This window comes from Galleria mellonella, unplaced genomic scaffold (genome assembly GCF_026898425.1).
Source record: "Galleria mellonella isolate WM207_F2 unplaced genomic scaffold, CSIRO_AGI_GalMel_v1 utg165, whole genome shotgun sequence".
NCBI lineage: Eukaryota > Metazoa > Arthropoda > Insecta > Lepidoptera > Pyralidae > Galleria > Galleria mellonella.
The window spans coordinates 776,520-803,329 of NW_026442009.1; the positions used below are offsets into that span (position 1 = coordinate 776,520).

The 26,810-nt window shown below is 34.5% G+C and overlaps 2 protein-coding genes across 4 annotated transcripts in view; both read left to right on the plus strand.

Annotated features, from left to right (window-relative positions):
• LOC113519028 (uncharacterized) overlaps positions 1-26,810 on the plus strand; it is a 404,087-nt gene that overhangs the window by 34,621 nt on the left and 342,656 nt on the right. The window lies entirely within an intron of this gene.
• LOC113518824 (uncharacterized) lies at positions 20,001-26,701 on the plus strand. Of its 3 annotated transcripts, none has more exons than XM_052892774.1 (3): positions 20,001-20,160; positions 23,233-23,417; positions 25,405-26,701. In XM_052892774.1, exon 3 carries the CDS (start codon positions 25,422-25,424, stop codon positions 26,667-26,669), a length of 1,248 nt encoding a protein of 415 aa, XP_052748734.1. In that variant the 5' UTR covers positions 20,001-20,160; positions 23,233-23,417; positions 25,405-25,421; the 3' UTR covers positions 26,670-26,701. The 3 variants fall into 3 exon arrangements, with proteins under 3 accessions (XP_052748734.1, XP_052748735.1, XP_026759624.1); XM_052892775.1 differs by having other exon boundaries at positions 23,283-23,417; XM_026903823.2 differs by lacking the exon at positions 23,233-23,417.

The following is a 26,810-nucleotide window of genomic DNA, read 5'->3' on the forward strand; positions in this document are numbered from 1 at the left end:
CCTAACTTCATACATACTTATTACAGCATCTTACTCGTATCCCTTATCTATAAATCAATACATCACAGATAAAATTACGAATACATTATCATTCTTTAAAATTCTTTTAAACCAAAATATGTAAGTGAACACTAAAAAAGATTTCACAACATTTTACTAAAATAACAAATAATTCTTCAACACAATAAATTTTGAACTGCGACGTCTTATATATATTATATCCAGAAAGAAGTTGCTAGAATATTTTTTATACATTTTTATATTATAATTTTATTACCTGACTATTAGTCAAAATTGTATTTTATTAACAGTAAAAGAATCTACGCAGAAAATGACTCCAAAAGAACTTGGTTTTCTACGCTCTCTTGTAATTTATGTATGACGGCGCAAATGCCAATTTATTGCTGAGTAATGGCACCGTTTGCAGATCTGCAAATGGGCTAGTCGAATACGAAGAGAAATGGTTCGAGACGTGCGCACCTAAATGTATTTATAATTTATTTATCGGGCATGTTACAATCCGAATTGTTATCGCCAGAGTTACCACGCCTCATACCCAACTCCAGTCTTGCATTTGAATTATGAAGCTGTAATGTTCTTGTTCTATTCTGATTTCTCGCTTTCATTGGCAGTTAAGCGGTCATGTTTAATAGATTGAATATGGTATAAGTATACTTACGTATCTTACATATACAGACATGTAATATTCTATTTTCAATCAGAACATTTATCATTTATGTACTAAAAAAAAACAATCATTACAAGAGAGAGACTTTGTACAAAAGTGGTTTGCTTAGTTACCTCTGTCCCATTCGAGTTTCCGCCGTAAAGCAATTGTGTTTGCATAGCTCTGCTTCGGTCTATTAAACTAAAGGATCATCATCTTCATCAGTTCAGCCATTATCCGTCCATCAAATTAAAGAATACAGAGGCATAATATCTTAATCCTCAAGAATGGCAACGCATAAAGGCTGTCATGAGCGACACAATATACTCTGTTATGGCCGTGGAACTGTTCTTGTCTATTACGCGACGATTACCTCTTTCCATTAGGTGGACGTCAGTGTGTTAGCCATTCTAAATTGCATAAAAAAAGAATTAATATCATACCCATTTTCATGGAGGAGAATCTTGCTACCAACGCTTTGAAGGTAAAAAATGAATTTTCTGGATATATTTTTTTTTTTTAATATTATTTTGTAATTTAGATCGGTTTATTTATTTTTAATTTAGGTGCCTAGTTATAATAAGTTGTTGGGCACTTAAAAACTGACTTGTTGTCATTTTTAAACTATAATAACCATAGAAAAAATATTAACTTTATAAGAAGACAGTTTTTAAAATAGATTTAATTATGTTCTAGATAAGTAGTAAACAAAACTATATAAATTTAATTATTTGTACTTAACCTACGTTTACGCCTACATATTTACAACAAGACTGAAACACGAGAAGACTATACAACTAGATTTATTCAATTACTCCTTATGGCAAAAGTGATCTCACAAAAATTATCTTATTTTAGTAATCATCATCATCTCAGTCATTGTCTGTCCACTGCTGAACATAGGCCTCACCATAGACTGCCACAAGGAACGGTCCTGCATCCTTTGACCCCCTGCAATGTATTATTAGTAATGTTGAAGATTGTATTAAGTTTAAGAATCGTCCTGAAATTTATTATCGTCTGCCGAAAACTAATAATATGCCACTAAGATATCTAACGTATTTTAGTATAAAAAAGTAAAAGCTTCCCCTTTATATAATTCTTATAACATTACTATTCTTTATTATTCAACTAAAAAGAAAAGCAAAATAAAACTATCGCGAGGTAGTTAAAAAGTTAAACCTACCGAAACAATATTTTATGAAATAAATGTCATTAATTTAACGAAATAAATCGAGCAAGACTTGAGGTATATAAATTCTTAGTTCAATAAATTAAATTAAAATTTAAAAAATTTAACTTTGTATCTACATAGCGATATAGTAAGGTATTCATGATATTTTATATTTAGTTTAACAAAGTATCTTGATATTTTATATTTTACTAAATTAATCAAATATTTTCTGAATAATTTACTCAATAAATTATTTAGAAATACTAAGTGAATATTTCAAATGTTCACACTTATATTTACAACGGATTAGATCATACAATACTTATCACTAGACGTAAAACATAAATAATGTAGCGGTTTTCAGAAATTAAAAATCATTAATTTTGTACCATACGATAATTTTATTACATTTTCTAATTATCTAGAATTCCGTACAGTGTCAAAAGATTATGTTTGTCTAAAGTTGACTAACCACTATGAGACGTTAGTTTATGATTCAAAGTGGATAAGTAAATCCAAAACTTTAAGAAAGACCGCAATTTCTCATTTCTTTCTCTTAACAAATTAAGATCTATGTATCCAAGCACTATTTAATCTATACCTACTTTTAACTACGGCCGTGTAGGTCCCGGCATAGATTTGGCCACTCCTTCCTTTCCCATGGGTGTCGTGAGAGGCAACTAAGAGAGCTTATAGCGGAGAGATGGATAGCAGCGTCCCTCTTAAAACATCATCAAAGTCAAACTGCGATTGCCAACCCGCCTGCTAAGCATGGTAACTGCTGGCAAAACCTCCCTTATAGAGGGACTATGTTTAGCATTGGACAGTTAACAGCTCATAGATAGATAGATAGATAGATAGATAATTTATTTGCATAACTTACAGCACACAAACAAAAGACACAAAAGCAATGTGAAAAAAGATAAAAAAGATACATGTACAAAAGATTAAAAAAAAAAAAAAACCAAAATCAAAATCAGAATGCATAATAAATTTTTTTTTTCTTCATACGTGTGCCACAGTAATGCAAAATGGCCACAACTCAGCTTTTTGCTTTGCCCTAAAAAGAGCAAAACACTGATATTCTGTTGTGGCCAAAAGTGAGCCGCGAAATACCACTAAAAAAAAAATAATAAAAAAGAAAGAAATATAGATCAAATACATAGTGTGCGTTCGTTATACTCGCTATTTAGAAGAAGGGTAGTCAGAAGTTAATTTCTATCAGTTTCAAGCACTCAAAACAAAATGAATACCCAAATTATACAAATACAACTAGTTACATAAAAGCATATTAAAGAGGCAACAGCAGGCATGCCCATCGCCAGACAGCGATCCCTCCCAGACAACCCAAGGATGGAGAGAATTAAATTGTGTCTGTTAAAGGTGTGACAGAAAAGTAATAAGACTAAAATATGAGAGAAAAAATGGGTAAGAATCAATTTAAACACAGTATAAACAATATAAATAAAATAGACTTACATATAATCATAATAATAATTAAATCCTTATAATATACTAAAAAGATAAACGCAAATAAATAATACATATGTGTATATGAGTATGCATATATTGGTGTATTAAGTACTACGACGGAGAAGAATAAAAATGTACTGTACAAAGGGAGACAGCTTCCGCCACCGATTTTTGTTTTTCTAATAGCATTTCTTTAATATTTTTCCTAAACGTATGTAAAGATGTCATTATTCTGAGGGGCGGTGGGATATTATTCCAACATTTCGTGGCCTGATAGCGAAAGCTGCCGGTAAATGCCACAGTTTTATGACATTGAAGTGACAGTGGTGGTCGCACTGATCTAGAATGATACCTATCATAAAAAGTGGAGAACTTCAACTTACTGTGAAGATATTCCGGATTTTTAAATTTCATTACACCAAATAACAAAGTAGCTAAATGTAATTGTCGCCGGGATTCCATATTAAGCATAGACGCCATATACTATCATACTACAGCTACTTTTAACTAACTATATAAAAAATCATATTTTCTAAATTTTGATACAATATTTCAGAAAAAGGCGAGATATTGTCATTGCTTTAATTAATTTATTAATATTACGTACAATGAATGCCTACAATCATAAAAATAAATATTAGTATTTATTTAGGTATCATGTCGAAATTTTAATAAAAAAAAAATACCGCCAACAAACAAGGAAAACATTCCTCTGAAAAATTTGTTTACCTAAGCGGTCCCAGATTACGGTCTGTATTTATCTTGAAGATAGCCAAAGTCAAGAAGCAATTTATCCGGTAAAATGAAGTTTCAAATTTTAATAGACGGTCCTTGGCAGCTTACGAAATTCAGTCCTTTGAACCACTGGTCGATTACAAATTGCTTTTTGGAAATTTTCATTTCGTTTTACTCAAACGACAGAAAATTAAGTAAGCAACTTAAGCTAGTAATATTTTCAATAAATAGTTACGTTTTATTATAAATACTTTACCGACTTTTTGCGTCGGTTATTAAACACATGTGTTTCGACTATCGTGAACTGTAATAAGCCAGTTCATTAGATCACTTTTTCTGAGACAGTATAAAAACTACAGTTAGGGGAACACAGTTCTATCCGCGTTAGTACGATCCTCCTGCTCTCTGCTGAATGTGACTACATACAGAAGTATCACAATGGCTGAACAATGAGTCTCATTTAATCTAACTTTCTTTTCCCTTGGCGTGCAAACAGGAAGAATGGCCACACCCACACAAGGAAAACACGGTAGAGTCTAATTAATTAGTGAGCATTTCTTTATTATGATTGTGTCGAACTTCGCACAAAGTTTTAGTAATTAATGCAATAATATTCTTCAAAATGAAATAGCCTGTCTTCATTACAAATTAAAATTATTAATTAAAATTAAAGTTTTTAAGCTCAACTCTCTCCCTCAATACATAATCCGATAGAATCTCGTCATTTATTATAAACGGGTCGGTGACAGTTTCATCCCAATTGATCCTCATACGTCATTTTATTCGGCTTAAAAAGTGAGTTTAACGAGTAAGTAAAATATATATCTTTTATAGTTTGTGACAGGTTGTATTTAGAAGATATTTATAGAAATAAGTTCACAACACCCTAAACTTGCAAGTAAGCGAAGAGATTTCATTTTATATATATATATATATTTTTTTAATATTCACTGTATTAATAAATGAATGTCAATATACAGTACATAATAATGATAGTTTTAGATTTTGTTCCGACAAAAAAACAGCGACTTAAATGATGACACGAGACTAACATTAAAATAGAACCTTTCAACTATGAAAATAATAAACAGTAAGTTCATATTTGCAAAGATATCATAATATACCTACTCGTATAAGACGTGTTAAGCGATATACAGATAAAAAAAAGACAGCCAAATTGAGGGCGTTCTAATTCAAATTCTATAAATATCTTTTATTTCTCTACCACACACGATATATATATATATATATATATATATATATATATATATATATATATATATATATATATATATATATATATATATATATATATATATATATATATATATATAGGCATTATAACATTGTGGCTCTGCATACCAGGCCTGTGAGTGAATACGGGATCAAATCGCGATTCGAACGGTTATTATTGTTGTATATACATATATATATATATTGCACAATTCAAAATGAATACGCTAAGGAAGAATAATATTGTCTGCGCTGGGTGCTTGAATGGTATCGAAAATAAGCGATGTTTGATCTGCAGTGCCTGTAAACAAAACTATGATTTGGAATGTGCTAATGTATCAGAGTCACGTTTCTACAACACCATGACACAGAAACATAAAGACGCCTGGAAATGTCTCTCATGCAAGTCAAGGGTTCCAAAAAAGGACAACACAAATACTCCTATCAGACCGGAGGCAGACAACGTGACACAGAGACGCGGGGGTAGTGCGCTCTCACCGGACCGTTCTTCGGCTTCACCGGAACATATGGCGAACACGACTACAAATGAAATGCTGCTAAAGGAAATACGTCTTCTTCGAGATGACATGAGGGAGATGCATTTGCAGATGCAATCGTTTACCGATACTATTAGTAGATTAAATTTAAGGATGGATGCATGTGAAAACCGATTGGATGAATTAGGTATACGTATGGATAAAATGGAACGACGCACTAGCACTGATCCCGTGTTCCAAAGTGACACATCATTGTTACAGTCGATTGAAAACTTAAAAATCGAGCTCAATGATAGGGATCAAGATTTGTTGCTCAATGACCTTCAGATCTCATGCATACCTGAACAAAAGGGAGAAAATGTCACGCATAATGTGATTAGCATAGCTAGCAAGTTGGGCATGCAGCTGACAGTGCAAGATATAACCAGTGCAGTGCGGGTCGGAAGGTTATTAGATTCTGATAATAAAGTCTCGGGTCGACCACGCTTGGTGGTGGTACGACTGGCGCGTCGCGCCCTGCGTGATCAGTTGCTCCAGGCTGCAAGGGTTCGTCGTGGTGCCACTACAGAAGGCACAGAGATTCCAGGGCCACCAAGTAAATTTTATATAAACGAAAGACTGACACTAAAAAACAGACAGTTATTTCAGCGAGCACGTGAGCTTGGAGTACGCCACAACTGGCGATACGTATGGACAAGGGACGGCAAAATATTTGTAAGGCAACATCAAGGTGAGGATACACCACGGTATCGTATACGTACAGATAAAGATCTTACCAGGGTTTTTGGATCGGCGGCCGTTCAATAATAAACATCTCTTTATTATATATCTTAAATTTATTTATAAGCTATTTCCTTTAATGTTTAAACGATTTAAAGTTAAATATAATTCAGTAAGTTATAAAAATTATGGAATAGTGTATTTATGTAGATTTGAATGTGTTAATAGTATAGCCTTATCAGTGCAGTCTTACTTAAAATGTCTATCTTTATGCTATAAAAATGTATATATATGCGGTGGTTACAGTGCCTCTTTACTATTATTTTATGTTAAGTATCAATCTTTAAATTATGAAAACAATGTGGTAATCTTAAGCATTGATCATGGAGTTTTTTTTTTTACTATTGTTTTCTATTAGATGTCAACCTGGTACCTGTAAAAATAGCTTATTATATTTATATGTTCATTGTAGTGATATGTTACTGTGTTTTTTTAAGAAATATCAATCTAGATATCATATAAATAGTATTGTGTATTTGTGTATTGATTGGTGTACCTGGTTATTATTGTTTTTTATTCAATACGAGTATGAATATTTAAAAAGTGTAGTAGTATATTTTATTAATTGGAACAATAGTTTACTATTATTTTCTGTTGCATATCTATATATAAATCATTGGGACGATTTTTTATGTATGTTCATGGATATTAATACCACATTAATAATATTTTTTGTTAAATATCAGTCGACAGGCTGCGTCCTGTATTTATATTTTGATCCAATTATTTTCCCCAAGAATGGTCAATTGCTAAAATTAAACCAATTCCAAAAGGATCAGAAGTTAATGATTTTAAAGATCTACGGCCTATTAGTCTTCTCCCGATCCTGTCCAAAGTAATAGAAAGGGTGGTTTATGAGCAGCTCGCAGAGTATCTTGAAAGCGAAAATCTGCTACCAAAATTGCAATCGGGATTCAGAAGTAATCATGGGACGGCATCTGCCCTCTCCAAAGTCACTGATGACATACTAAAGTCATCTGATGATGGAAAGGCAAGTATGCTGGTTCTTTTAGACTTCTCACGTGCCTTCGATTGTATAAATCACGAACTTCTTTTGACGAAAATGTCATATAATGGCGTGTCGTCTGCGGCATGTAGATGGTTTGCTTCGTTTTTGGAGCATCGACGCCAATACGTGGAGATGCGGACAGATCAGGGTGTTATAACTAAATCTCAAATAAAAGCTGTTAATAGAGGAACGCCGCAGGGCTCCATACTGAGCCCTTTATTATTTTTAATATATACATCTGATCTTCCTGCTAACATTAGAAATTGCCAGCTACATCTTTACGCGGATGATACCCAACTTTACTACTCTTTCGAACCTGAAAATTTAAGACAGGCGGAAATAAATATAAATAATGATTTGAATTCGCTTCTCAAATGGTGTCACTGTAATGCTCTTGTACTAAACCCTACGAAGTCCAAGTTTTTGGTATTGGGTAATAAAATGCAGTGCAAGAAAACTAAACGCCAATGTCCTCAGATTCTTGTCAATAACCAGCCAATAGAAAGAGTTGAAACTGCAAAAAATCTTGGACTTTTATTTGATGAGGAATTACGCTTCATAGAACATGTAAATACAAAGATAAGATTAGCATTTTATAAACTTAAAACACTTTATCATGTGAGGAAATATTTGAGCATACCAGTTCGTGTAACTCTAGTGGAGTCTCTAGTATTGTCCCTTTTCAACTATTGCGACACAGTATATGGCCCTAGATTGCTAGAGCGAACTCGAGGATCTATTCAGCGAGTACAAAATGCCTGCATACGTTTTTGCTATAACATCACTAAACGAGAACATATTACACCATATTACAACAAAAATGATATATTGAATATGGCTTCACGAAGAGAGCTTCATTTCTCTTGTTTTGTTCAGAAGATTGTTCATAGTGGACGGCCAGAATATTTGTACGAGAAACTGGACTGGGTTAGAAATAGACATCATAGAGGACTTCGAGAGTGCAGATTAAATATATTAAAAATTCCACCACACAGATCTGCAAATTATAGAGGAGGTTTTAAATTTACAGCCGCAAAAATTTGGAACGACCTGCCTCCACCCTTACACCAACCTTTAACACCATTACATTTTAAAAACTTAATGAAGAAAAGGATTTTACTTATGCGGAAGCAACCCTCGGATCGTGGAGCTGACTCTCGTCATCGAATGTAGTGCATCGAAAATTGTATATCACTATTAAGGATTTTTTTTTTTTTTTTTGTCACTAATTTGGTACATTGGATTCTTGTTCTGTTATATTTTTTTTTTCATTTATTCATTGTTTTTATACTTGTTTATTTTAGTTTTTGTATTGTTTTCTTTTATTTTTTATGTAATATCTACATCAATATATATATTTGATAATGAAACGGTGCCCCGTGTAGGTGCAAACTGAAAATCAGCGCTGAACGAACATCAGTCCAGCAAAAGCTGAGTTTGTACCTATTGCCAGGCGCATACGATTAATGGACAATATATTGATTAATTAATTTATGTACATTATAATTTGTGAAGAATGGCAATAAATTTTATTATTATTATTATTTTTTAATTTTACCAAAATTCTCATCTCCCCTCTTAAGGAGAGGAGATGGCAACTAACCCCCGGCAGAAGCACAGTCGGCCGGGGTTCAGGGCCCCAGGGAGAGAAACCGGCGTACAATGCGGGCAGAATCTAAGAGCACCGCTTTCTGCATCTTTCCCGGGAGTGAGCCGCCCCGGAATCCCAACCGTCTGAGATGTTGTTCCAGACTGGTTGGGATAAGACCGTTCACCGACATAACGATTGGGATGATTTCGGTAGATGTCACCCCCCACATTTCGGTCACCTCATGAGCCAGGTCGAGATATTTTCTCTTCTTCTCGGTTTCGACTTTCACGAGGTTCTCGTCATGCGGTATGGTGACATCCACCAAAAACACCCTCGAAAGTGCCCGGTCCATCACCACGATATCAGGTTTGTTCGCAAGAACAGTCCTGTCCGTGATGATGGATCGGTCCCAGTAGAGCCTGACGCTGTCGCTTTCGAGGACCGGCTGTGGCTCGTACTTATAGTACGGCAACCTCTCATTCGCGAGGCCGTACTTCAGAGCTAGCTCTTGATGGAGTATTTTGGCTACCTGGTTGTGCCTGTGCAAGTACTCTGTGTTGGCAAGAGCTGAACAACCCGAAAGCACATGTCTGAGTGACTCTCCAGGATGGCGACATGCTCGACAGATGTCCTCAGTGCCATCCTTCAGAATGTGCTTTCGGTAATTGTTCGTCTTAACCACCTGATCCTGTATTGCACAGACAAAACCCTCGGTCTCTCCGAAGAGATCACCGAACTGTAGCCAGTGCACGGAGGTCTTCGTGTTTACGTACGGCCCGTGAAGGGCTTTGAAGAACCTTCCGTGCAACTCCTTCTCTTTCCATACGGCCTCCCGCTGAGAGGTACTCAAAACTTCGGGTTTTCGCCAGTCCTCTTTAGCCAGAGAAAGAGGGGTGAATCCTTTGTCACATTCTATGACCTCTCTATGCAAACCCTCGTCTCTTTTCTCCAGAAAATATGTCCTGAGGCTGTCAATCTCGCGGTTGTGCATGGTCTTAACGCTTAACAAGCCTCGACCACCAGCTTTCCGCGGGATATACAGCCTCATGACTGACGATTTCGGGTGATGCATTCTATGGAGGGTCATAGTTGTGCGGACTTTCCGATCCAGGGCTTCGAGTTCGGTTTGAGACCATCTGAGCACGCCAAAAGTGTAAAGGAGTACGGGTATGACCCAGCCGTTATAAGCTCGGATTTTATTGGCGCCCGACAAAGAACTTTTCAGTACTCTTGTAAGGCGCGCAAAAAATTCCTCGCGGACTGACTGTTTCATATCCGTCTCCTTCACACCGATGTTTTGTGACATGCCCAGATACCGGTATGTTTCAGCCTCGGAGAGGGTTTTAATATTAGAGGGATCTGTGGCGATCCCTTCAGTTTGAGTGACCCGTCCCCTCTGCACATGGAGGACCGCGCACTTGTCTATTCCGAGCGCCATCCTAATAGAGCTGCTATAATCGTTTACGATATTTAGCAGCTCCGTCAGGCGTTCGACGCTCGGAGCTAGCAGTTTCAAATCATCCATGTACAGAAGGTGAGACACTCGTGTACCTCCTCTCCGATACTGAAATCCAGTCCCCGAATTCTCCAGTAAAGTACTGAGTGGATTCAGGGACAGGCAAAACCAAAGTGGACTCAAACAATCGCCCTGGAATATTCCCCTCTTTATCTCTATCCGGTCAGCGGTATCCGTCAATCGCTCGCCCTGGATAGTCAGGATCGTCGTCCACTGCCCCATGCATGCCTCCAAGAACACTCGAACTGTACCGTCGATCTTGTACAGCTCGAGTATCCTCCGGAGCCATGAATGGGGCACGGAATCGAACGCCTTTTTATAATCTATCCAGGCGGCGGAGAAATTCCGACGGTTCCGCTTGACCACGTGGCCAGCGACAGCATCAATGAGGAGCAGCTCCTTCGATCCGCGGCTACCGCCCCTGCATCCGTTCTGAGCGCTAGATAGGATCTTATTCTCGTACACATGACGAGAGATCTTAGCGCTCAGAACGGATGTTAACGTCTTATATATTGTCGTAAGACAAGTGATGGGGCGATATTTAGATGGATCCGCGGTATCGTCCGTCTTAGGAGCTAAATGAGTGATCCCGGTTGTAAGGAAGTTCGGGAGCGCCCTGTTTTCGAGGGCACTCTGGAATTGCACGGCTAAGGTCGCATGGCTGGCCGAGAACGCCTTTAACCAGTAGTGCTGCAATCCGTCGATCCCCGGACTTTTCCAGTTCGGAGCCCGACGGATCGCGGCAACCACGTCTTCCTCCGTAATGGCAATGGCGTTCATCGGCGTTATTCGAGCACATGCTTCCTCAACATCGTGCATCCATGCGCCCTCCTCATGTTCCACAGGTTCAGACCACAGCTGTCTCCAGAAGGCGACGAAATTGGCTGTTTCGGGTCTTTGTCCTGTGGGCTGTAGTTTTGGGCGCTCCAAGTTCCTATAAAACTTCCGTTGATCACTCATAAAGAGGCGATTCTGTTGATACCTCTCAACCCTCTCAGAGTACCGTCGGAGTCGCTTCCCCCATGCAGCGATCTTCTGCTTCAGTTCATCTATGCGCTCCGTAAGTTTGTGCCCGAAGTCCGGCTGGAACAGACGTACACCTGTCCCAGCAAAGGCCTCTTTTACGGAGCGCATAATTCTCGGGCGTGTGTTGCCCTCCCTGAAGCAGAGCAGTCTACCAATGAGAACTCTGGCCTGGGCGATCCGTCGTTCAATCCTTCTTTTCCAGGCTGGTTTCATATTATCCCTTTGGATATTACGTCCAGCCCGGGGCATTTTTGCGCCGGTATATCGGCATACTGCCAACGCAGCGCCAAACAGGATTGAACTCGTCTCTCCCAGGTCACCGCTGCCCTCAAGGTACTGAGGCAGCAGTCCATTTGTGGCCTCAATGGCATCCCGCGTCGCCACATTTGGATATATCCGGGGAAGCTTCGGTCTCTCTTCGAGGGGAGTTCTTCGGATCTCTAGAATCGCCTCCTCTAGTATGCTCCTCATATGCTCTATATCCTGGGAAGTTGTTCCGTCCGCATCCGCTTCTGAAAGCGTTTCGGCAACCACCTCTACGCTAGGTAGCACGTCTGAGATGGGTTGCTCTACGGTCGCGGAATTTGCTTCTGGAACAACTTCACTTCGCAATCGTTCGAGTTCGGTCGCGCTAAACATACCAGAGCGCTGTATGTACCGAACTCTGTCGGCTAGGTTCTGTTCCGAGACGGTTAGATCCGGTAAAAGACGCAGAAACTCGCGGTGCATTACTGCCCGGTATCCTGTTCTGCCTGTTTCTGTCCCTGTAGCCCTGAAGAACGCACGCATGAGGTCCTCATTCATGGCTCTTGTCCACCTCATGCGACGTGTACCACCAGTGGCGGGCACCGATTGCTGGGCCTGTGACGGCCCTGCCGGCGCCAAGCCAGCTGATGTCGATGGCGAGGGGTCGGACCGGCCAGGTGGTGGGGCCGGTCGGCTGGCTCGCATTCTGCCGCGCCTACCGCCAGTTGTAGACGCGCCCCGGCGACCCCCGGGCAGCGACCCTATACTCTCTCCGTTATTATTATCCGCCATCTTTATTTTTGCCATTGCCCCTTTAGCCGCGTAGGTTTAATTTATACGCGTGACCGCCTTCCACGTGAGCTAGATGGTGAGCTCGGACGCGGGGTTGGACTTTGGAAGGCTTATTATTATTATTATTATTATATAAATAATCTGGAGCATCTTTAAATGCTGTCTAACAAAGGATGGATTATATTGTATTATGATACTCTAGTATCAAGATAAAACAACGTCAAGGTTATGTTCAACTGTCTTGCCTACGTTTAATATTTAAGTATAATATGATGTAGGTACATTGTGTAAATAAAAAATTAATATAGCACCTGAGATAGCACCGTATAACAATGCCACTGTGTGAAAATTTATTTTAAAAGAGCAATGTACCTACTTTTGACCATAATTCCAGATGATATAGAGTAATAAAGCCTGTCGCTATAGCAATCGTTATAGTTTCTTTGACAGTTATAATAATTTTTAACACATAATTCCCTTTATTTACTGTATAAGGACCCAAACGCGAGGATAAAGAAACATTACACAAATAATAATTAAAATACTTATTTTTGTGAGCTTTGATATTATTTATTGGAAAAGATTTCAGACAGCAAAATCATAAAATAAACTTATAGTTTGAATAAGTCATCTGCATAAATTGACGCGTTGTCGTCTGAAAACTTCGATTCTTCGACATAAAACACTTATCTTGTCCTTTGTGAGTTACATGAAACAAAAATATACGTAACTTTTGTTAGAATGTTAGATAAGTTTGTATATCTCAGAGTAAATCAAATAATAAACCTACACGTATTGGAAATATGACTATTATTCCGTAAAAAAAATCTTTAGTGAGGGTTGTCACAAAAGTCTCCTTGATAAAGTTTATCTCAAACAACAAAATCTGGGAGAGAGATCAAGTTTTCAAGATAAAAGGACAAATGGGTAGACGTAAAAGTATACATACAAGCTCTTGTAGAGAGTCGGCCGGCGTAAAGCCGCAAATATTTGTTTCTTTGAAGGCCCTTGCTCTTTGCTCAAAAATAGGGTTGGTATGTCAGATTTTCCTCTCTTGTAACATAATAATAAACCTTACATGAAGTTCCACTGTTTTAGATCATGAAATATGCACCACATGTTTATAACATAAGATACAACATACGAGTTCCAAACGTTTATTTTGTGGTATATTAAATATACGAGTAAGTAATGACTTTCTCCATAGATGATGGTGTAAGAATACGTTATTAATATTTTAATACAAGAGAAGCAAATCACGAAACAAAATCCTATACCTAGTCCTCGTAATACATAGTTGTACGTACTAACATTTTTCTTTTATAGAGAGGGACCTAAAAAATTCTACTTTATTGCACACTGCGATTTGCTGTTTTACAAATAGAAACAAACTTGGATTATGTATTAGCCAGCTATAAATTCTTTATAATACGTCATGTAGCTCAATGTACGGTGGCATGTAGAACTATAAACTAAAACTGGTATTTTCACTTAATCAATAAACGCTGCATCCGTAAATTGCATCATCGTTGCTGCAACCATTTTTCCACTAGCTTGCAATAAGTGTTGGTGCTTTTAGAAGGGCAATCGATCACTCAGGCAAAGCCAGTTTAACTGATTGCAAAACGTTAGTAAACTTATATAATCCTGTCTGTTAAAAATACAGAAAACTAACAAAAACATTGCAAAATTTACTTCTTTTCGATATCTGTTGAATATAAAATAGTATAAATTAATTGGGTGAGTTATAAGTACAAAGTACTGTAAAGCTATATTTATTTCAGTGACCATTTCCTTCGTACAAATATTATCTAAAATACCAATGTGCTACAAACATGTTCTGATATTGTAACTTTTTTATACTACAATAATTATCTAAAACAGCCTGTTCACCTAGTTTGTGTATTGTACCAGAATACGCGGTTTTAAGCACGCCGTGTAGTATTATAGGTATATGAATTATCTATTCCTGAAAGGTTTCAATAATTTGGAAACATGTCATCAACTCAGAGGTTGTATGCATAATACAAATAAAAAATCGGTAAGGCGCGAGTTGAATTCACACGACGAGGGGTATTCAATTCCATACATAAAAATATAAGTATGGGACAAAATTGTCCTTATTGAATTTCTCATAATAATATACACCTAATATTTATTTTTATTAATACTACAAATCATAATTTCTTATTTTCGTTGCACCATAATTGTAGATAAAATTTCTTGATAATTTCTCAAAAAAAAATACTAGTTAATTTTTTTTTTCTATGCGATACGCACATATCTTTCTAAACGGTAATAATTTCAGATTTTTTGCTTCATAAACAGTGGCGATAAATGCAGGGATTGTTTTTTCCACATATTTGAACATAATAAAAAATTACGCAGTATTAAAATAAATAAAAATCAGTTTTGATATATACAAAAGAAATCGTTTCATATGATACGCCACTTGGACCAGTAAATAGAACAATTTTGGAATTTTGAGTACCTCTTTTAAAACAAAACTGCAGTATTAAATCATTTTCGCCAAAGTGACAGTTACGCCCTTTTCATCCCGAAGTAACGACATTACTAGCAATAAAACAAACGCTCACAATTCGGTTCCCAAATGACAGGAGTTGGCCACTGTTTTATAATGCTGTTGAGTTTTCGACAAACCGCTGGTTATGCTAATTTCCGGAGTACTTGATGGGAATCGTAACTGTCAATACTATATACATAAATAATATACGTACTTTAATTCTATGCCAAGTCTTATTACAAATTTAACAATATGAAAAAAAAGTTCTTATTGGATAATATCATTTTTAGGAGTGTGGTGACAGTCGACATGACATGGTATATTGTTAGCAACTGGGCCACTAGTCCCCTTTCTAGTTATCTCTGTCCGCCTCCCCCCAACCCCTATACCTTCTAAATAGTCCAATAATATTAAAAAGGCTGTCTTCTTAGATATGGTAAAACATTCAGTAAAGCAGGGAAGACATCTAGTAATAGATTGATACAAGTTGAGATTAAATACGAAAATTAGATATTTTGTGGCCAAATTAATAATATGAATGTAAAAATGAATTGATTTTTTATTACTTCTTAGTACTTTAACAGCTCATCTTATCGTTATGAAATTTGGTATACATATACTATTCAGGAAGAAGAAGAGACTTGACTACTATTTATCCTGGTCAAACAAAATATGCCGGCGACACGGACTAAGTCGCGGGTAAAAGCTAGTAAATTATAATACACAAAAATTTGACTATGCAAAAGACGAAATTATTAGATATTAAAAACGAGCATGTTAGTAAAAGATAACAAAACACGTTCTTTATTTGAACGATATGATCATGCTGAGCCAAACTTATGCGGGTTGGCCAATATCCTCAAAAGGCATTTACGTTATTCTACTTTACAGTATTTTTAGCTCCGCAAAACAGGTAGGTATTTCCCTCGAGATTGCAGATTAAAGCTCTCGCCTAGTCAATCTATATTCCTCTAAAATCTAACTGAAGGTCGTTTGACTGAACGAGTCCAGCTATTAAAGCTGTATCTAATAACATAAAGAGTAATATTGGCGGAAATAAGATTAACTTTTTTAACGAGCAGAATGTAACAGTGTATCTATTTCATTCGATTTTTTTTAACTTTCACTACGATGTTATTAGTGTAGAATCATTTTTAGCAGAATATTTAAACATCGATATAAAAAGTTGCATTCTACAGCGTTACGCGCGCGTCTTTCGCTTGAATAACCAATATCATTCAAATACGTCTAGACGTATTTAAGAAACAACTAGCAGTTTAGGCATGATTATCAAATATCCATTATCTTTACAAACTTTTACGTTTATATTATTAACTAGACATTTCCCACGGCGTTACCTGCTTCTAACTCTGTAGTTCCCGTATATCATTCCCATTGGAAACCTTCATGAGTCCGGTCTCATACACGTGTATTATATACTTAAATGATAATTACATACCTAATAGGAGTACCTTTATAAAGTTTCAGCTAATTCAGCTGATTGTTTATATTATAGCATTTTATATGTGATTCTTTAGATTGATATAACTTTTTTATTTATGAACATTAATGAAAACCGATTTCAAATCGGTTAAACTGTTTCTAAGATTAGCGTGCACAAACGTACAGACAAGCAGACAAAAATCCTAAAAAATATTGTTTTAGGTTCTATTATGTTCATAAAACCCCCCTATACTAGTTTTTCTTATATTATATGTCTTTCATGTACAGACAGTAAACATGTAAATGACCACATTTACGTTTTTATTATATGTATTAATTGATTGATAAATTTCGTCTAGTTCACTTCACAAATATTATTTTTAGTAATAATATAAAACACATTTTTAAACATATCTAGCAATTAAGGCTTGAATCAAATATACCTAGTAGTGAATATCTATTCCGAGATGATTGAGACAGAGCGCAGGAATTCATGTGGAATGAACACCATTTTCATCCATGAAATTCTTTATTGTTTTATCAAACAACTGAATTAAAATCCCCTTTCTGAAGTCGGTTAATAATTAATATTAAATTAACACGTGAATAAACTGCCTATATTAAAATCAGAATTATAAAAATCAGTATATTCAGAAATGACGAGGATGGTTAGTGTGTACATAATATATTATAGTTATTTATGTCGACTTTATTCACGTTTAAAATTCGGAGATGCCCGACTTGTTTCGAACTCGATAAGCGCGCATAGGAAAAATATAGCATTTTACATTTTAAATAATCTAAAAAAAAAAGTATCCACAGTTAAATTGATACCTACTTATCATCGTCATCAACATATCAGCCTTTAACCATCCACTGCTAAACCTTCCAGTAGTTGCTATGCTTGGCAGGCGGATTAGCAACCGCAATTAGGCTTTGCAGATGTTTTAAGAGGGACGCTACTGCCCATCCCTCGCCCTCCCTTAGTAGGCTCTTACGACACCCACGTGAAAGGAAGGGGTGGCCTATTCTATGCCGGGACCACACAGCGAATACTTACTTAGATTATTTAAAATTACCTACCTATATCTACTATTAATTTATTTTATTTACACAGCTAATTATTTGTAAACGATGCAGATATAAGTATATTTATAAGTAAGGAACAGATTTCTCGGGATTGCAAGTTTGACCTACTAGGTCGCCACTACCGTCCAGCAGTATGTATATGAGACGTTGAACAGAATGTTTAAAAATTTAAAGCGGAACTCCCGACGACATACATTGCGAGGTTTCCCGATAAACATCCCCGGGCGTCAAGCCGCTTTGTTTACGTTCTACGCGCGGCTACGTGATGTATTATCCTGAACACGACTTCCCTAACTGAAAATAATTGTCTATACGCCACTACACGTAGGTACCTACTACATTGGCAAATTGACATTGTTGGCAATTTTCGCTTAATTGGCAGTTATAGTACTCGTAAGTAGGCATAGTGCGAGTGTGAACTGCATAGTAAGATCTTTGTGGGAGTGTGAATAATATAAAGGAGGAGGAAAGGGGACGCCTTCTGTCTACTCTATTCACTCGTAACCTCTTCTGTCGCACGTCGTATAAAGTTGAAAAGTAGTAGGTAGTTGCAAAATCATAAATGCAAGTTATAAAAATCTCATTTAATCATATTATGAAATTATTGCTATTTTAGCATTTGATTATATTGACTGTGTTCAAAAATAAACGTATAGAAAGAAAGAAAGAAAACATTTATTGCCAACACGAAAAAGAGTTACACTTATTAACAATAGAAAATAAAGTTCATATTTCTTATTGCTGACGTGGCTACCAATCAGCAAGTGCTGCAGCAAAAAAATTGTAACAGCGCTGATATTCTATTGTAGCTCGTCAATTAGAAAAAAAAAATGGGACATAAAACACATACATGTGTTTTATGTCTGATATGAGATAAGATAGGTGCATAAATATTAAAATAATACATAAATAACAATACCAATTTACCGTCCGTCACTAATTTTAAAATTAATTAAACCCCATTAAATTATTCTCTATGATAGACGTAGGCAGTTTCAAATGGTTAAAGACGTATTTTTATTAACATGCTTATTTCATTCCTGTAAAAACAGTCGGTGAAAGAGCAGCGTAATTTCCTTAATTGCTAAACATATCAAGCAATTCAAAAACTGAAAATCTGCAAGAGCTTTAATTAAATGTTGATCAAAGCTTCCCTAAGTGTGGACTCCGCTGTTCAGTCGGTCGAAGTTCTAAATAAGTAGGTACTTCAAGGTAGGTATTTTAAGATATCCAGCAAAACCCGAGATTACTTAGATAATTGAATAACGGTTTTTTTATTACCTACTTTATGTTTATTTTTATTATGTTTGATTGTACCTAATATTTTAAATTTAAACGGAAAATTAAATACACGTGTAACACAGCTTTATAGGATCTCACAACAATAGGATTTTGTTTCACCCTGTTCCATCAACTCTAATCAAATTTTACCTAGAAGGCATGTCTTGTACACATAACCTACCCGTATATCAAATTTTAAGTATAAGTGCGATTAAGTAACAAACAGACAAACATCTAAATAACCAAGCGTTTTTACAAATTTATCCTCTCATTCATAAAAACGTTAAACATTTCATAAACCTATTTTAGCTATTCAAATGTTTTGTCCTTTTCTTTTTCACTACCATCTCAATTCGAAAGACGATGACAAAACATTATAACAGTTAAAATAGGTTTGCAGGACGTTTTAATTTATATGAATTGGGAGGTTATAATATTAATAAAACTAACTGTATCCTATGACTTTACCCGCGTAAATTAGTCAACAGAATAGGTATCTTGTAACATCAAATTTCATAATGTTTTTTATGTACTTGTAAGGCAAACAAGACAAAACAGTTTTATCACTCTTTTGTCTTGTTTGTGTCACATATAATGTCACTTGCAACCCTTAACAAAATATAAAACTATAATAACTTATAATCTAAACTTCGGCTTTACAATCCTATCCGTAGCCATAGATTAAGAATACTAAATATAATTTACCTTTATACAACTTAGTATTTTAACATCTTATCTTTTTGACATTAGGCACGCAAGACATAGAAAATAATATCATGACTGACGTTTTATGTTGACTGACACATATGACGCGAACTGCCCATTTTGTACAGACAAATTATCTTTTTGAAGTATAGGCAGCATGGTCTCCGAACTTAGCCTGTTCCAAACGGAACAAACGTACTAAAAAAAAAAAAAAAATGCCCATTTTGTTTTGTTTACTGTTTATATAAATCTAGTTTGTTATATTGTTATTTAATTAATTGTAAGGTTTTTGACATTGTAAATAATTCAGTAACTGTTAGACATTTGAGCACATCATAGTCATATTAACGAGATCAATCATAGATAAATACTTCGTATGGTAAGTTCAACAAAATTCTTTTTCATATTTATTACTAGTAATATTACCACATATAAACAGCGTTTTGTATGTATTTTACATTAAGTATTGTAATAGTGGTACCCTGAATGGCAATAAACTAACTTTATACTAACAGTTTGAATATTCAGATTCGAATTAGGTTTGAATATTTCAAACCTAATTCGAATTAACCCCATTATCTATTATATCTGTAAAAGCCCTTAAAAATAAAAATAAATCTATTACATAAGATAAATTTATAGATTATACATTTGTTTGTTTCTATAGCAGCAACATTTTTGTGTATACATAACAACAAAAATAAACACACACGACAAGAAAAAAAAAGGAAGATCATAAAAAAATAACATATTATTTAAAATACTTGTATTTTGTTCCACTGTCTTTATTAAAATAGTTTTATTATTTATATACTATTGAAGTATTTTAGATACTTATAATTATTAGTCAATGTAATGATTTATCTGTTATGATTTGTTTATTTTATTAAGAAGTGTATTTTTTTATAAACATGAAGGAAACTAGCAATCAATAAATGGTAAATTGTACTCAGAGCATTTCTACACTTCTACAGACACTGAAACAAATTAAATAAAGTATAATCTAGAAGCAGAAATCCTTATGTGCTGTATATCACTTAAATCTATGTAGCCATACACATTCCACATTCACAAATTATCACTATTATTCGCCATCAGCTGTCACTAGTGGTGAAAGTAGTTTATAAGTTCTATATTTTTTAGCAGATTTTTCTGTAAAAGAGCAAGATTTTTAAATCTAAGTCAAAGTAATGATCATTTATTCCTACTTAATGAATTACACAGTAAAGTAAAATGTAATTCATTATCCTAGTATGAATGCAGTTACACATAATACAAATATTGTATTTATTTAATATTTCTCATTTACATACTCTTAGGAAAAAGTATGGAAATTCACTCACAAAAATTTACTTCATTAGACATTTTATTATAAAATTTAAAATACTAATAAGTTAACATTCCACTATATTGATTGACATTAATAACTATTACCTATAGATATGAACTGCATCAAAGATATCGTAGAACACACTGTGACATCTATAGTAGGGTGGTAGTATATAGCAATATTTACATGTTGTAGTTACAATATCTATATATTGGGCCAATACAGGTACTGCTTATCTAACATAATATCGAACTCATAATATCCAACTGGTATGGGCTATATAAAATAAGGTGCCTCTTTTCCACTATCAGTGTTCAAACAAATGAAATATATAGATACCACAGTGATACCAATATTACCCATACCTAATCCATAGGTGTCCTCATTTGAGGACCAAAATTCCTTGGTACCCTTTAATTTTACTAACATCTGATTCTTTATATCAAAATATAGATAAGCAAAGTATCATGCTTTATAACAGAAACATGAGTAAGATAGAGGTACCCTTGTACTTTTATACACAATCTTAGTCTGATAATCTATATAAAAATAAAAGTTATTGCCACTTTTTGTTGTAATTTTATAACTCACCTATCCAAACCAAATATTTAGGCTTTGTTCTGACTATTTAGTAGATGGTTTATGTGAAATTTGCACAAAATCGGTCGAGCGGTTCTTGATTTATCAAATTTTTTTGTAACAAATTAATTCAATAAATGGCGGATCATTTTGTAAATGGGATTTTTGTGTCAAATTCAAACTTTTTTTAAGATAGGGATTGTGCTGTCAAAATGAAGCTTTTTTCAGTGTTAACAGTACAAGCATGTTATGTCATTCATGTGGTCATTTCATTTTGGACGTGTTTCGATTAAAGCAAATTGTCAGCGATAATTATTGCTTTGTGTTTATATTTTTAAACATATTGTTGAGTGCATTTATACAAATGGTGAGTCTTGAATTGTTCAAATGTATACTATGTATATGTGTGCATATACTTTTCTCAGTTTTTTAGCGATTTTTGTTTGAATTAAAGAATTTTATGTTAAAATTAATTTTTATTATTATTTCACTTTATATGTAGCAAAGCACGTACCGGGTCGCTAGTTCTATATAAATATACTTTATCCGAGTATTACACAAGTACTTCTATTACTGAAATTAATCGTTCTTTTTTCTTTATTTATTTATTATTTGTTATAAGAAGTACCATTGAATCGAGTTATATTTAGAAAATAAATAGCAACTGTATGATGTGAACAGGTATAACATTTATCGTACAGGTATAATATTTATATATATAATGTATCAAAATCAAACTCGGAAATTATAGTTCCAAAATTCTAAAATAATAATATTTTATTTCTCACCACCAACAATTAAGGAATGCACTACTTATAGAATGCCGAACATTTTGACAACCTGCTGGCCAAGTATGGCAACTATTGGCAAAACCCCTCAAAGGCGTGGCCTATGTTTAGCAGTGGACAGTTAATGTCTGATATAAAAATAATAACAGTGCAATGCCTTCCACTTACAAACTAAGCATTTACATAACTAATATAGCTACCACACAAATGATAGATATAGTAATGTACTATTTTATTCTAAAAATCCTGATATTTCATTTAATATGAAATAATATACCAAACCACTATTTAATAAAAGAATTGATTTAATGAATTAAATTGATATGACTACATTGAAAAAAAAAATTATATATATATTCTTTATTGCACAAAAACATACAGTAACAACAATAAGTTAATAACAATGTTAGCAAAGGCGAACTTATCTCTAAAAGAGATTTCTTCCAGTCAACCTAACGCAGTGGCATAGGAAGTAGTGAGTGGGCAGTAGTAGTGCAAGACAGAAATTTAAATAAATATTTACATAAATTATAAATAATTATATATATACACACATGCATTCACATATATACATACATACACATACACATATATATACATATACACATACACATACATATACACACATACATACACACGTTAAATACAACATATAAATATAAGATACAAGAGAACACAATGATGACAGTCTTCTAATCATTTTTATATTTAAATTAAATTGGAAAGATAAAATGATTTTAATCTTTTTTTGAAGGAACTGCTAGATGGGCTATTCTGAATATTCACGGGAAGTTTATTCCACAGCTGTACAGCACGATATGCAAATGAGTTACCCATAAAATGGGTTTTACAGCTGGGAAGCTTCAGTACCCTGGACTGGTTCAGACAAAGACGTCTAGGTCTGGAAGGAGGAGGTAATAATTGGAACCGGGAACGAAGGTAGGAAGGAGAATTGGGATTATTAAGGATATTATATAGGACCGCTAGGACATGTGTCTCATGACGATGTCTAATTGGGAGCCACTTTAAACGAGTGCGGTATTCCGAGACATGATCATATTTTCGTAAGCTGAAAATAAAACTTATCGCTAAATTTTGCAACCGCTCAAGCTTATTTAGCAGCTCCTCGGTCACATCTAAGAAACAGACATCGGCATAATCCAGAATGGGAAGAAGAAAAGATTGTGCAAGCATAATTTTGGTATTGAAAGGGAGAAAGTATTGGAGACGTTTGAGAGAGTGATATGAAAAGTACATCCGTCTACTAATGTCATTAATATGAGAGGTCCACGACAATGTACTATCCATAATAAGTCCTAAGTTTTTCACTTTATCAGTATAAGATATCCTAGTACCCTCGTATACCAATGGAGGAATCTGAGACCATTCCAACTTACACCTCAGCCTGCCACTACCGACAATCATAGCTTGAGATTTGGCTGGATTAGCAATAAGACTAATTATAAGAATATATTAATTTTTTATAAAAATATAATAAGAAGCTAATTGTTATCAAACGTTTAAATAAATCACTTATTTATGTATGTATATAAATATGCTTGTTCCGGCATCACGCAGAAACTATTACGAAATTGGATGCTGTTTTCATAGTTGTATTCTTGAAGGTTAACTTAAAAATAGAAGTATTTTATCTTAATATGTATTTCAATAATTTTCCTGCTTCATATGAATAATTAGCGACCGAATACCAATATAAATTGATTGTAGGTAATGCCAATCAACAGCAAATTTTCTTCGAACGCAACTTAATTTGTTTCGAACGTAATTTATCTAATTATGTATGATTGCTTCACCAAGATGACTCCATTTAGCTTATATCTGATAAACAATATTACTTTTGCGTTACGTTATCACGAAGACTCTAACCACGCATAAAACTGTGTGGCGAAAAAAGTTCGCCGAGCAAATATTTTCCTCAATTGTCACTTTCGTTAAGTAAATTACAGCCCTCATAGGTTCTATAGGTCACCACTATATGAAATCCTTAATGATACTCTAATTTGCTACGACAAACTGATATATATATATATATATATATATATATATATATATATATATATATATAATCACAGTTTATAAAGATATCTTTAAGTACGGTTGCCACACCGCCTGCCAAGCATGTCAAATACTGGCAAAACCCCCCAAGGGGGAGGCTTATATTCAGCGGTGGACAGTTAAAGGCTATTATGATGATGTGGATGATATGAATATTATTGCCGTTTGCGGGGAAAGGGATTGTTAGTAATGAGGTCAATTAATAGCAATATACTCTGTCAGGTCGACCTCCACGCGGTTCCCCCTGGAAACCATCGTGGTTAATTCTTGTGAAATTTATCACGATGATGCCTAACTGACCTACTTTCATACTTATCTATCATCCCTCACTGGTGCCCTGCCAACGTATATTGATAGCGCAGGCGGAGTTACCACTCCAAGATCATCCCATAAAAAAAATTAGTGCCGTTTTCGAGAATATAGCCAAAAGACTCCATAAATAAACTTATATACACAGTCCATTTTTTAATCACAATTATGCATCAATTATAATAACTGTTAGGTGTCTAATTTGTATGAGAAGTGCAATAAAAATAATTTTGTTTCTTACTTAAATATTTATGTATATTTAAGTATGAGACAAAATTAATATGAGGCATGTGAGTTCAACTCATTTTAAAACAATTATTGTCTAGTAGTAAGATGGTAATTTCCCAACAGTCATATTTGAAGTATGCGTCATTTGGCATTATTGATGCTATCTTAGTTTTTTTGCTTAATATCTCCTCTGCTCATATTTTAATTGATCATTAAATATTTAGTTGGTTATTTGAGGTAGAGAAAAATTTCAACTTAAACCTACTTAGTAGAAAGGTGTCAGGTAATTAATCATAATTTTATTTGTTTCTAGCAAATACAATTGATAAAATGCAAGCAGCTAAATTACCAAGAAAAGAGGAAGGAAAAAATATTGAAGCTAAAGTTAAATCAATATTAAGTACAGTTTTGGAAAGATGTAAAAAGGAACGCGATAGCGGTGCTTTGCAAGTACCATTGGATGAATACATTCAACGTGCCTCCTTCTATACAGGCTTTCCAAGTACATATATAAGAGCAATTAATAGTGAAAAAAATATATTTGTAAACACTAAGGCCTTTAGTATTAAACAAATAATTGCTATTTTAGAATGTATCAGTAAGTTTTATGAAAACAAAACTTCGCCGACCTACTACTTAATTTACGAGACGGTAAAAGAAGGTACTGATTTACCAGAATTTAAGATCTTTAAACAAGAAATGTGTTTAATGGGGTACCGCTATAGACAAACTAAATCTGGTCTATTATTTTTAGAAGATCCAAAATTTAGTTTTGAACGCTTCCATTATCTTAGTAAGATAAAAAAGTTAAGAAGTAAAGATGCAAATATCTGCTATATTGATGCAAGAATTATAAATAAAGAGCAGACATTTGAACGCTGTACAGATCTGAAAGGAACACCAGCTGTTGTTCGTACTGACCAATATTTATTTTTACACGCCATTTCTAAAAATGGTTACTTAAATGGATTATTTACTAACAGCATATCCGAAGAAAACTTTATGAAATGGATGGTAGATATTCTCCTACCGTCTCTTAACCCTGAAACTACTATTGTTGTTGATAGCAGTCTTTTTGAGATTATTTCACCGTATAAAGCAATAACTCGATATGACTCAAAATATGAAATGATAAAATGGTTGAAGAGTAATAGCATCCCCTATAACTATTATATGCACAAAGCAGAATTGTATGAACTCATAAGTAATAGCAAAATAAAATCAAAATGTAAATTGGATCAAATCATAAAATCTTTTGGTCACAACATTTTGTGTCTGCCATTTAAACTAGACAAACTTACTCCTATTGAACTCTTATGGGAATATATCATAGACAAACGTATAAAAACTGTCGACACAGCAATGGTACGAATTAAACAGCATATTGAAAAGTATATTCTAGATTTAAAACCTGCTGTGTTTAATATGTTTACTAAAACTGTAGAACTATGGGAAAACGAAATATATCAATATGATCGTATAATTGAAGAAATATTGGATCAGCAATACGAAATCGATACAACGTGCATTATTGAAGACGACTACATTCCTACATATTTTTATTCTGTTCAAGATTAAAAGTTTAATAAAGGCAATACATTAAAATACTTCATGTTCCTTTTTGTGACCTATCTTAATAAGACACATGAACATAAGAAAATAAGTGATTTGTAATACGGCACCATTAAAAATAGTACATAATCTACAATAACTACGCAA

Bases quoted from the DNA above. Each gene is read 5' to 3' on its own strand.
- LOC113518824 (XM_052892774.1), top strand. From the start codon at position 25,422: ATGCAAGCAGCTAAATTACCAAGAAAAGAGGAAGGAAAAAATATTGAA.